Source organism: Podarcis raffonei, chromosome 3, assembly GCF_027172205.1.
Source record: "Podarcis raffonei isolate rPodRaf1 chromosome 3, rPodRaf1.pri, whole genome shotgun sequence".
In the NCBI taxonomy this organism is placed as follows: Eukaryota; Metazoa; Chordata; class Lepidosauria; order Squamata; family Lacertidae; genus Podarcis; species Podarcis raffonei.
The window spans coordinates 35,184,666-35,198,488 of record NC_070604.1 but is presented as its reverse complement, the minus strand read 5'-3'; the positions used below and the strand labels follow the sequence as shown (position 1 = coordinate 35,198,488).

At 40.5% G+C, this 13,823-nt stretch overlaps 1 protein-coding gene across 1 annotated transcript in view; it reads left to right on the top strand.

Moving 5' to 3' along the window:
• Positions 1-13,823, top strand: part of COL21A1 (collagen type XXI alpha 1 chain) — an 85,046-nt gene that overhangs the window by 26,288 nt on the left and 44,935 nt on the right. The window contains exons 4-10 of the mRNA XM_053381091.1: positions 789-957; positions 1,102-1,318; positions 2,280-2,453; positions 3,322-3,399; positions 4,556-4,564; positions 5,245-5,328; positions 8,047-8,109. Coding sequence (XP_053237066.1) covers positions 789-957; positions 1,102-1,318; positions 2,280-2,453; positions 3,322-3,399; positions 4,556-4,564; positions 5,245-5,328; positions 8,047-8,109 — 794 coding nt within the window. The remainder of the gene's footprint in view (positions 1-788; positions 958-1,101; positions 1,319-2,279; positions 2,454-3,321; positions 3,400-4,555; positions 4,565-5,244; positions 5,329-8,046; positions 8,110-13,823) is intronic.

Sequence of the window (13,823 nt, the reverse complement as noted above, 5' to 3'; positions counted from 1 at the left end):
CCAGCACAAATTGGCCTCCTGCTGAAACAAACTGTTGCACTATCTTGATATCCCTCCATGTTGGTGGCTCCTTGCACGCTCACACAGAACTTCTCTCAGATAGTTGTGGTTCAGGTAGCTGCCCACATGTGTGGCTGCATATATGAAAACTTAAGAGTATCGTAAAATGCTTTTGAGCATCAAAACTATACAGGGCTGGTCAGTGACAATGGCATTCCAAAAGTCCTGATATTTCACATAGGAAAAAATATGCTCAAATAACCATAGTTCACATTTATGTCAGAGGTGGGAAACTTTAGGTTGAAGGGTTGAATATGAGCCTCCACACCCCTCTGTCTGGTCCACAGGACTCGACCCAAGCCACATCCTCCCAGACCAGATCTCTCAGGGTGCCCTCCTGTTGTGATTTTAGCTGGCTAGAAATGTCCTCTTGAACTGTGATTCTACATCTTCCTTGCATGGAGAGTGGTATGTATCTGTCTACATCTACTGGTGTCACACCCATCACTGGGGTGCTCCCTAGAAGGTTCCACTTGGTGGAATGTTTTCCTTGGGCTGAAAATAGGTTCATTATCTCCGATTTATGTAGCACACTAAAGTCAATGGTGAGCTTCTCATTAAGTTTTCCAAAGGATGCTTTGAACTGGACTCTCAGTTCAAACAACATAATAATTTAATTACTTGTGCACCAGCCTAATGGTATAAAATTGCACCTTATGCTTTCAAAGTTATACGTCGGTTACTACATCCATGAATTAAACATTGTATGTATTTTGGTTGCTTTTCAGAATCAGTTTGCCCAACAAGAATTCCTGTGGCATCACGAGATGAAAAAGGATTTGATATACTTCTAGGTTTAGGTGTGAAGAAAAAGGTGAAAAAGAGAATCCAGATTCCATCTACCAATGCGAAAGCTTATGAAGTAACCTCGCGTATTGACTTGTCAGAATTGACAAGGTACAGTTTTTGGTTGTTGTTTTTTAAAGTTTATATCCTTTTAAACTAAAATAAGACTTCCTTATAATGGACCAGATAATTGTTTGAGAATTAGGAATTCAGAGTGTATGTTCTGCTAATTTTTTTTTAAAAATTGCTTTCTAGGAATGTCTTTCCTGAAGGCCTTCCACCATCATATGTGTTTGTATCCACTCAGAGGTTTAAAGTCAGAAAAACTTGGGATTTGTGGAGGATTTTAAGCCTGGATGGAAGGCCACAAATAGCTGTTACTGTAAATGGAGAAGACAGAACACTGTCATTTACTACAACAAGCCTAGTAAATGATACGCAGGTTGTTACTTTTACTGCACCCCGTGTGAAGGTAAAGAAGACATCACTCATGTCTTGATATATCTGTTATCCATTCTGTGATTTTGAATGTGAAGTGATCCAGTGTTTCACTGTTGGTTATAACAAAGCATCAGAGATTATTCTCATTTTTTGAAGTTAGTGCTTGAATACGAATCTCTGAGGACAAAATGTTCATTCCTCTTTGTCACGTCTGAACGGCATGCCACCTAAAATGTGGCCTGTGTTCCTTTAGAAAACTTAAGAAGTAGACCCAGAAACCACCTTTTGGTGGCACGTCCCTGCTCATGTTGTACAATGTGATTCCATCGTAGCACTGTTTGGGAAAACCTGTAATCTGAAATGGTGCAGTACTAGCTGTGCCGTTATCTTTCCCACACAAACCAAATTAAGCAATTAGTGTTTATATATAGATCGATTTATAGATGCCATCTGCAAAGTGTGTGTGTGTGTGTGTGTGTGTGCATGTGTATTACACAAGCAAACACACACAGAGGTTGCTCTTCTATTTTGTTATTCACTTACGGACTCACTGTTAAAACCGTGTTTATGGAAGACAATCTTACTCGGCTATGAGTGATCGCCAAAGATACACCCCTTTCTATGCCTTTGGTATAGGAAAGTATGATAGAAATACAAAAATAGATACATAATCTCTATAAAGAAGATGGAGATCAATGTTATGCCTAGCTATCTTCTAGAGAAGCACAAGCTGGACAGATGAAGCTTGGCATGGTTATAACTCACCTACATGTAATAATGGGAAAATCCAAAAAGAATTTTGGGTTTTTTTCCAGTCTGATATAATTATTAGGCCATTTCTTTAAGTTGTTATAGTAGATAATGGACTTTAGTGGTTGAGCCCTTAATTCAGACTGGTGGTAGCAAGTTTTGAAACTTGTATTAGTTTATGTCTTTACATTTATGGACATGAATGTTGACTATATATTTACAATTCTCTCCCTTTTTTCTAGATGTTGTTTGATGAAGGCTGGCATCAAATCCGTCTCTTAGTAACAGAAGCAGATGTTACGTTGTATATAGATGACCAAGAAACTGAAATAAAGCCATTGCGTCCTGTTTTAGGGATCTATATCAGTGGAGTAACTCAAATTGGAAAATATTCTGGGAAGGAGGAGACTGTACAGGTATGTATGCTCAGAATACTACATTTGTGGAGTGCAGTTACACCTACCCAATGTTTAGATTTAAGCCTGATCCTAAGCATGATTATTTGGAACAAGTTCAATTAAGTTTAGTGAATAAGGGTGAACAGATGGAAAACAAAAGCAGATGAACATCAACAAACAATAAGCCTGTTGTATGTTTGGTAGCTCAAACCATGGTGTGGATTCTTAACTATGGTTAGCATAAACCATTATTTAGTGAGATGTCAGGACCAAACCAGTATTTGCCTTGAATGTTTTTGAAGAACAGAATACCCAGTGTGAATTGTTTGCACAAGGGGAATATAAGAGTTGTAAGCAGCTGTTTTCCTTTTGCATTCATTGACCTTGGTGTCATTACAGAGGACTTGGTGTACAATAAGTAAATGCATAAACTACCAATGTGTGAGTCTGAACTGTTTTTAAGGAACTTTCAGCACTTTCTGCCCACGTTTGCATTCTGCTACACAAATATAAGCATAACCTGCCCTTTTACAAGTAATTCCTTAGCTGTTATGAAATGGACTTTGGAATATAAGATATTCCAAGAGATTATGGATGTTATTTCTGATTATGAATGACCTTTATATGTTTCTAATTTGTAAAATAGTGCTGTAAATCAGTATGAGTAAGACAGAATGAGTTATTTCCCCTTGGACCATCTGAGGCTCAAGATATTTGGTTGGAGTGCTCATGAGTATGAATGGAGGGTTCTGTCAATTTCGATTCTATCTGTTTCTCCTTTTTCCACTCTTAAATCCAGTTCTCCCCATTTCTGCAGCAATCTGTTATTTTTAATTAAAAGCATCAAAAATGGGTATCTAATGAGTTCATAATCTTCATGTTACAGTTTGATGTCCAAAAGTTAAGGATCTACTGTGACCCAGAACAAAATAACCGAGAAACAGCCTGTGAGATCCCTGGATTTGTGAGTATGATAGGATTTATTTATTTTTGGTAAAGCTTGTTTTTCATTTTCATAAAAAAACAAACGAAACCATATCATAGTGGGGAGGACAGTTCTCCTATTAAGAGAGTTCTTTATCTATCTCTCTCAAATAAAAGAAAGAAAGAAAGAAAGAACACTTGAGCTATAATTGTGTTACCTGTCTAAGATTTTTTTTTTTAAAAAAACACTGCTATCTGTCAGCCTTCAAATTCCTTCAGGACAGAATTTTCTGCAAAATGTGTTTTGGAGAAATTGTTGTTTACCATTAGAGGTTGTTACAGAAGTCTCTCTATGCTAGGGAGACACTGGTAACATGTGACATAGTGTAATTAAAAGGTTCACAGGGGGTGATGCTGTGGGTTAAACCACAGAGCCTAGGACTTGCCGATCAGAAGGTCGGCAGTTCGAATCCCCATGACGGGGTGAGCTCCCGTTGCTCGGTTCCTGCTCCTGCCAACCTAGCAGTTCGAAAGCACGTCAAAGTGCAAGTAGATAAACAGGTACTGCTCCGGCGGGAAGATAAACGGCATTTCTGTGCGCTGCTCTGGTTCACCAGAAGCGGCTTAGTCATGCTGGCCACATGACCCGGAAGCTGTATGCCGGCTCCCTCGGCCAATAAAGCGAGATGAGCGCCGCAACCCCAGAGTCGGCCACAACTGGACCTAATGGTCAGGGGTCCCTTTACCTTTACTTTACAACTATATGGGATGTGGATGGCGCTGTGGGTTAAACCACAGAGCCTAGGGTTTGCCAATCAGAAGGTCGGTTGTTCAAATCCCCTCAACGGGGTTACCTCCCATTTGCTGTGTCCCAGCTCCTGCCAACCTAGCAGTTTAAAAGCATGCAGTGCAAGTAGATAAATAGGTACCTCTCCAGCTGGAAGGTAAACGGCGTTTCCGTGCACTGCTCTGGTTCACCAGAAGCGGATTAGTCATGCTGGCCACATGACCCGGAAGCTATACACTGGCTCCCTCGGCCAGTAAAGCAAGATGAGCGCCACAACCCCGGAGTCGTATGCGACTGGACCTAATGGTCAGGGGTCCCTTTACCTTTACAACTATATATGCTTTGATTTTAACAATTTCTGCAGGCTTTCTAAAGTCTTGAACTGATTTTGTTTATTTATTTATTCCAGAATGGAGAGGTAGGCAAAAACATGCCTATTCATATGGACTTTAAGGTAGTATTTAGTATCACCCTCACCCTTGCTTTGTTAATACATCACCAGGTAAGAGCATGCTGTTTGTCTGGGATAGTGAGGATATTTTTGTAAACATTTTTTCCCCCTGTTTTCAGCTTTTGTGCTCAGTGAATAATATGTGCAACCTTTTTTTGTGGGGGAGTGTTAAATTATTTTGGACTGAATTTGGCATGCAATTTATATGCTATTTTTTACATGGGTAGTGGCATTTAGTTCTCACATTGTTGAATCTCTTTTATGTAGTCTGCTTTGTCATAGAAGGAATATGCTTAACATTTAAGAAAATATATGCACTTAGAGAGCTAAACCATGAGCCCAGGTTCAGATGGCATGCTATTCCAGCAGCAAAATGGGGAGAGAGGAGAAAAGCAGTCACATTCTCCTCTCCGGGAGCCTGAACATTTGCTTGTTCATACTATGGAATAGTTCGGCTTAGAATTACCTGTGAACTGGGCCACTCTCTGATTTCCTCATCATACATTGGTATCATGAAATCACTGTCAAGCCAACATGGTAGATTTCAGCAGGGATTTCAGGGGTGAAGGACTTTGTGGAGTAGGTTGTTAATAAGCATAAAGTTGGTTTGGTGTGCACAATTGAAAATTGTTTTTGGTTTTTGGTAGTGCATGAATGGACCAAGCGATGTAGGATCTACACCACCTCCTTGTATATGCCCTCCAGGAAAACAAGGACCACCAGGCCCCAAAGTGAGTGGAGCTTTTCATAATGTATAGTTGCTTTCATTATGTTTAACTCTGTGGCCATAACACAAATTATGATCATAATGCCTTATTTATATGCCCCCTTCTAGTTTAAAGGCCCAAAGCGAAAATTGTATTTATTATTTCTTAGTTTACAGTTTTATATACTGCTTTTCAGGTTGACCTTACAAATCTGTTTACATAAGATCATTACAACAATAAGTGCCAAGTTAAAAAGAAGTTAAAATAGAATGGGAAAGAGAATGGCTGTTTAGAAGAAGCTGTTACTGTTGCTATCAGTTCCTCTTAGCTAGGGGTCAGTTGGGGAGAGTGCATGTACCCTTGACCATTGGCCATGCTGGCTGAGCTTGGTCGGAGCTGGAGTTCTACAACATCTGGAGGGGCAGCTTGTTGACTTTCCTTAGAATAAAATTTGTTACAGTTTCTGGAATCTAAGTGTGTATTAGGAGTGGAGGTGGGAGAATAAAATGAACTGAGGCATGCTTCATTTGGGCCATCGTCAGCTAGACAGAGATCTTAAGTATAGCTTTTAAATGTAATGGGTTATTATAATAATGTTGGATTAGGTAAAGGTAAAGGTACCCCTGCCCGTACGGGCCAGTCTTGCCAGACTCTAGGGTTGTGCGCTCATCTCACTCTATAGGCCGGGAGCCAGCGCTGTCCGCAGACACTTCCGGGTCACGTGGCCAGCGTGACAAGCTGCATCTGGCGAGCCAGCGCAGCACACGGAACGCCGTTTACCTTCCCGCTAGAAAGCGGTCCCTATTTATCTACTTGCACCCGGGGGTGCTTTCGAACTACTAGGTTGGCAGGCGCTGGGACCGAATGACGGGAGCGCACCCCGCCGCAGGGATTCGAACCGCCGACCATGCGATCAGCAAGTCCTAGGTGCTGAGGTTTTACCCACAGTGCCACCCGCGTCCCTACCAATGTTGGGTTAGAACGTAGCAATTATCTCGTTATTTGTTTTCTGCATAGTACTAAGACTTAATGCAGCTGCAAAATTAAGGCCAAGCAACTTTGCCCAGGTTTTGGACCACATAGTTGTAGCTGAAGACATGGCCCCTGGCAGACCCCACCATCTTCAGTTTTTCACCCAATGTTCTCTTGTAATGGATGTTCTGACACTCTTAAATACTCCAGAAGACAATGATCTCAACTCAGCCAACTCCCTGAGTCTCCACTTGAACATCTTCTCTTCAGAACATGTTTATGTAGTTATGCATGTTATAAAAGTCTGTAACATCTTAAATATGAAGCAGAAGAACATATCTTGTGAAAACAGAACCGCAACCAGTGAGGATGTATTGCGCTGAGAGATTAAGGACTATATTATAAAGGCCAACTGTTGCATGAAATATTTCTGGGCTTCCCTACAAGTTTTTATGACTTTGAAAGTATTATTTCCTGAAGTGCCAAAATATGGATGAACAGCAAATGGGTGCATTCACTTGCAACCCACCACCCCAACTTGGCAACATGTGATCAGGTTCCCTTGTGGCTGAAAGGCCCTTGTGGGAAATATTAGACATGGTGTTAGTCATGTGGGTACAGTTAACGTGCAAATGTTTACAAATGTAAATGTCAGCCTCAGGGAGGCTCAAGCTTGCCATTGTCCCGATCAATTCCACCACCCCATCCTTAGTTTATATTTACATTGGCAGGGAAGTCTCTTTTGGCACCAATGTAAATAGCACCTTCAGGGGTGATTTATGTTGGGGCCATAATGGAATGGGTTAAACTCCCCATTCCTATATCCCGTGGTCTTTCTCCTGCTTGGGCCCCTCTGCAGTGGTAATTAGTAGTTTGAAAAAAATGTACTGCTTTAATCCACACAATTAACATTAGCTACAATTAACATTAGCTTGGCCCTCCATGAATGAACAACAGAGGGAGATAGGAGGTGGTTGGTTAGGGGTTATACCTGCCTAAGCTGCACCAGGCAAATGAATGGGCTAGATTGACAGGCTTATTTCATTTTCCAGAAGAAGCATGAGTGGCTGATGTTAGATGAGGTAACCCTTTGGGGAAACACACACATGCACAGAGAAGGCAAGATGGCCACACCAATTCCGCTGTAGTTTCCGTGCAGATCTATGGGTTGTGAGCTTCACACAAAGCAGAAAATTTGTGCGTCAGAATTTACTATGTCAGAATAGAGTGAGGCAAAACAACCTTTCCTCCCTGCACTATTTATGAGGAGGTTTCAGAAGGGACAAGAGGAAAAAGGACATATTTCCCTTCACACTCTCCAGAAACCTCCCCCATATTTATATATACGGTAAACCCTGGAAGGGTTAGGGGGATATGTACTATAATGTTAAACTCCTCTTCTCCATGTTATTTCAGAAGATTTCAGGAGTGGAAAAGATATATTTTCTATAACTTTCCCAGGAGAAACACCCACTCCTTCCACCTGTGGAAGCAATAAAGAGTTTAGTTTCAGGGCTGACAACTAGCCTTTTACCACTTTATAGGGCAGTGTGTGAAGGTTTCAGAAGAGCTGGGGGGAGGGCACCCACTTCCATTCCTTTGTCCGCATCTGAAACCACCTCCTTCCTTTCAGGAGCCCTGTACAAGGCTCCTGTTTAGGTTGATTGAAACTCTGAGTAGCATCTGTTAGAGGCGGGGGTATTGTGCAGCATTTAGTTGCTGCAACCTTCTCAGTTCTGTTCTGTTCTAATATGTTTGCTTTCTCCCTAGGGGGATCCTGGACAACCTGGGAATCATGGCTATCCTGGAGAACCTGGTCGAGATGGTAAGCCTGTGAGTACTAAAAACTTAGTCATCTATAGTAACTTTAATGCAAAACTGACATTAGAATTGTATCAGAACATTATTAAGGGTGGCAAATGCTCATTATTAACATCAGGATCACGAGTAAGGGGTGACAGTTGGAATTCCCAATCAAGGAGGATTCAGGGGAGATCCATACCTTTTATTGAAAAAGCCACAGAAGTAATATGTCAGTGCTACCCTTTCCTTTAAATTTATAATATACTGGGTTTTTTGTGCAGCAATTTCTAATCTTACAGTCGGGCGTCATAAATTGTTAATTGTTATTGCGGAAGGGGCATAGAATATCAACAAGGATATATAATCCAAGTTTCAGAAACTGAAATGATGGCAAGTTAGGATTAGTTTTGTCTTTTCTTTAAAATAGTTTCAGCCATTAAAAAAAAAAAAAGAGTTCTGAATGCTGTGCTCGCTCAGTTCTGATGTGATATCTTCACAATAGCATTACGAGAGCAAGCTGCAGCGAGCCCTCGTTCACATGGCTGATTTTTGTTAAGAAAGAGTAGAAGGAAGAGGAATGCAGTTAATTGCTCACTAGCTAGTCTAATGGCTTCCTCCTTGGGGTAAAACAATATGTAACTGTATCCCACCCAAAAAGAAATAAGAAATGTAATATCTTGTTCCTGTTAGTTCTTGCAAAAATGTGGATGGATGGTTATCATTAGTACTGCGAATAAGTCTGCAGTGCCCATACTCACCCTGGGAATAAGCTTCTCTGCACATAACTTCTGAATAGTACTGTGTTGTGAAAGTGTTAGAAGGGAGGCTTTAAAAGGTTCAAATGAGTTCAGTTACTTTACCAGGCAATTAAAGTAAGGGCAAATTAAAATGTTGAAGCAGAAGTTTGGGTCTTTTCCCAAAACCATTCATCTCCTTTTGACTTTGGTAATAATGAATTCAAAGAATTTGGTTTTAATTCTTATGGGCCTTTAGAAGGTTTCCAGAAATCTCAAGAAAATGAGCTCCAAGTTAAGCAACGTGGCCTTTATTATTGTTAATGCCACTTAAGGCATTCGGTTCTTGCCCAGAATGTATGAGGCCTGTGATTTTTTATTTTTTGCATTTCACATTCTATTTCTGGTAAGGAGTCTTTTGATGGTGGTGGTTGTATATTTGGTTTTCTGTATCAGCTCTGTATGGAAAATCTTAAACAAATCCTTGCTGGAAACTCTGTAAATCTGAGGAACATTGCCAATTACTTGGAGAACTCCATGTTGCACTTTATAAAATGTCCAAATTTCTTATTTTGGTTGCTTAGTTACATTTTGGCCATGTTCGTAGGTATAACAGATGGTTGAGATTATTGTGGTGGTTCCCTTTGGATGCTGACACAATGCTAGTATGAAGAGCAGTAATACCAAAAATACACTTCTTTCCACATACTGGAAGATTATATTAGGGAAGAGTCCAATAATTTCAATAAGCAATACTGGAGCCATGTTCAAAGAGAACTCCTAGTTGCAGAACCTGGGAGCAATTTAAAGAACTCTTTTCATGGGTTCATTTTGAACCCTTCAGATAAATTATAAATCTACCATTTCAACAAAATGCTAAAATGCTCTAGGACAAAAAGAAGAAGCAACTTCTAATGTAGCACAAATTATTTCTTACTGTTTGCAGCAATCCCTTTCTTAGTTAATTATCAAGTAATCCCTTGATAATTATGACCACGCAAGCAAGGGTAATTGGAAACAACAACAACAAAAAACAGAGCATTGTAGCCCTCCACTGTACATGAGTGGAGCTGTGCCAGCTAGCTAAAATCTGGCCAGAATATTCCTGACTAACACATGAGATAGATAGTGTGTAGGTAGTATATTATTGAACGGAGGCCATCCTTTGAGTTTCCTTTTTTTAAAAAGATATTTATTAAAATTTTCCAATTTAATACAATAAAAAAATCAAAAAGAAAAAAGCAAAAAAGTTTAAAAACACATAAAGTTCGCAATGCTTATTTTTCAATAACATATTTCACTGACCTCCTCATACCTCCCCTTCTTGTATTCCAATTCAAGTTGTTAGTTCAGCAAATCCTTATCAATAATTTTTAACCTGTTTCTTTCCCCCCTTCCCCCCCCGTATCACTCACAACATTGCAGCTAAAAACCTCTTAATTTCAATCCAACATCATTCAACATTCATTAATTTTACAATATTTCTGTAGATAATCCTTGAATTTCTTCCAATCTTCTTCCGCCGACTCTTCATCCTTTGAGTTTCCTTTAGGAGTTAGGCAGGTGGTGACCAGCGAAAGAGCTTTTTTGGTTGTGATACCCTGTACATGAAGTGCACTCTCTAGAGAAACTTGGGTGTTGCCAATTTTGATGTCTTCTCTGTACCATATACTGTAAGAAGAACATTGTCCAGGCTTTCCACTATGCATTGTATCTGGTTTTCAGTGATCTCTTGTTGTGCTGGAGAGGTAAGTACCGTACCTAATCCTGCAGCTCAGTGCACTAAAATGTGGATTAGCATGACATCCAAGCATGGGCATTGTGAACAATTTCATTGCACTTATGCAAATAGACTTCCTGTCTATTTTATGTAGGCTTCTCCTTTTGCAACTGGATTTATCTGGCCACTATACCAGGAAGGAAATGTAATTTTCCACAACAAAACAAGCTGCTTGCAGCAGGTTAGGATTTGTACAACTCCCCTTTTCATTGTGTTACCAAGTTTTTTGTACTTCTCAACACTTGTTGTGTTCTTGATCAAGCAAATATAAGCTATATTTTAGGTTTTATATGATTAATCGTGATCTAACATAATAATAATATTTTATTATTTATACCCTGCCCATCTGGCTGGGTTTCCCCAGCCACTCTGGGCGGCTTCCAATAGAATATTAAAATACAATAACCGATGAAACATTCAAAACTTCCCTAAACAGGGCTGCCTTCAGATGTCTTTTAAAAGTCTGGTAGTTGTTTTTCTATTTGACATCTGGTGGGAGGGTGTTCCACAGGGCGGGTGCCACTACCAAGAAGGCCCTCTGCCTGGTTCCCTGTAACTTGGCTTCTTGCAGCGAAGGAACCGCCAGAAGGCCCTCAGCACTGGACCTCAGTGTCCAAAAAGAACGATGGGGGTAGAGCCGCTCCTTCAGGTATACATTGCTGTATGCAACTACCTACTTCCATTCAGTCTCTTTCCCCCCTCACTAACTGAGAAAAGATACTGCTAACAAAGACTACCATAATTTAATACTGTATCTCAGACGTGATAAGACAGCCTTCTGCTATCAGTGGTGATAGCCTACATTTTTAAAAGAGAAATCCACATCTTTGCTGTAGCATTTGATTCTAGCTTGTGACATATATTCCCAGTACTGATATAAATAATAGCATAATGAACCATGGAGGAAAAATAAATCATTTTTGTAGTAATGGAAATGTCAGAACACTCAAATATTGCCTTGATCTACCTAAAGTTAGTGATGACTGAGGTTGCAATCCTTACCTCCTCAACTGCAGGGCTTTGCAGAACCACCACTGCATCCACAGCCCATCTGCTCATGGTGGCCGCAGCAGAAGATGATGGTGGCAGGATGATCAAGTTCATCACTGCACCAGCTGCTGGTTGGCATAGCAATGGAGTCTGGACTGAGCCTGATGCTGGCCTGTGATGACTGTGCGACTGGCTGGGGATCCTAGACTGGCTCAGCCCCTCCACACCTTTGAAACACCCCATTTTGGGGCTATCCTCTGAGCTCCACCGGTACAAGTACCACCACTGAGTTTCCTGGTTCTAGTTGGGAGTAACTGCTGAAGTTGAAGTCAAGTTCAAACCTGGATTTCTTAGCTTGTGTTTGATCATGATAGGCTGAGGAGAGTGAAGTCTTCATTTCACTCTTTCCCAGCCAACTTTCCATATACAAATTTCTGCTTTTGTCAATTTGTTTGCAGTGCAATAATTCCACTGGATCCCTCCCCTGCAACACACACGTATTGGAGTGAAATTTGGTACACATGTTTGGGGCCCAGTTCTAATACCATCTTAGTCTCCATACACATTTTTAAAGAGGAGGAAAAAATGCAAAATACTGGATAATGCAATATCTCTTATTTCAAATATGAACATTTAACACAACATAATGCACTAGCTCCCTTGAAGATTAAGAAAGGAACTGGAAAGTTAGTGTTGTGTGTTCAGGTCAGCATTCTGCACGGTAAGAACCTCTTCTCAATCAGCAAATGTTTTAATGGTGGAAGAGCCAAGCAACATCTGAAGTGCAGCCTTTCAAATCCTGTGCTTTGCTAATTTTAAAATCAAATCCCTGCAGTCCGGAAAAAATATATAAATAAAGTTCAGGTAGTTTGTAATTGCACAGAGAAGTTTGCTACATAGGTAGAGAAAAAGAGAGCCAGTAGTACTGGTTGTGCGCAAGTTGATGCACAAGATACTGACATCTGCTTATAGAGCGGTACAAGCATAGGCTTGTGTTGCCAGGCTTAGTAGATTGCCACATGCCCACACAGTTATACTTCAGGCTGCAATATTATGTTCACTTACTAGGGTGTAAGTGCCACTGACCTCAGTGCTTTTGAGTAAACATGGTTAGAAGATTGCACTGTTGAGTCCACTGATTTCAGTAAACTGGTTTTTTGGGGGGTGTTTTTTTCTTTTAAAGAGACCTTTCTATGAGTCAGTCATTACATGTAGGCTGAAATCCTAAACAAACTTAGGCACAATGAACTCGATGATCCCATGAGTCATGACTCGTAGGCTGTAGTCCCAAGCACACACTGAACTCAGTGGAATTTACTTTTAAGTATTATTATTTTTTGAATAATTGGGGCTGTAAAACACAGATCACTCGTCTGAGTAGATCACATAGCCAGAATAGAAAGGGCTATATGAAAGGACTAAAATGTAGCCAGAAAAATCCCCCTACCCTTAAGCTGTGTGATGTTAGATGCCTCTCCTGATAAGGCTTTACAGAAGTTCTCATAAAAGTATACAGGCCATGTGCCATAAAACTTTAAATATGATGGAATATTCCACTGAATTAGAGACATTTTATTTTCATGCATGCAGACCTAACTTCCCATGGGTAATGTATGCTCAGAGAGACATGTGACTGGCAAACCATGGATGTAATCAGCAGCAATTCCCAATGTGAGAGTCTGTGTGGAGAAGACTGGTGTGGAGGGGAAAATGTATAGTGTGTAAACTTGTACTCAGATTTTGGTAATTTGGAACTCAGGAAATCACGTGGACTCAACTGTGCATTCCTTTTCTTGTGTACATTGATTTCCCATGTCAGTAGCCAAGAATATAAGCAAAAGCAAAATATATGCTGGATCTCATACCAAAAGTCTGTCTATTCCAGCAGCTTATTTTCCATTGTGGTCAACCATATGTTTTTGGGAAGCCCTCAAAGCAGGTCATTTTTCAGTGTTGTTCCCGAGTAACTGGTGTTCAGAGCCATGGTGTCCCTGTCCCTGGAATCAGCAGATACCTGTCACGACCAGTTGCCATTAATAGCCTTAGCCTTAGTGGATTTGTCCCTGTTTAAAGTCATCTGAGTTGGCTGCTGTCACCCACTGTTTGGAAGTGAATGCCATACCTTAACTATGTGCAGTTTGAATCAAGGAAATGGTACTGGAAATGAGGGTAGGATTAAGCAATGAAATCCCAGTCTAACTCCCCCCCGCCCACCTAAAAAACCTCCCACAGGAGATTTG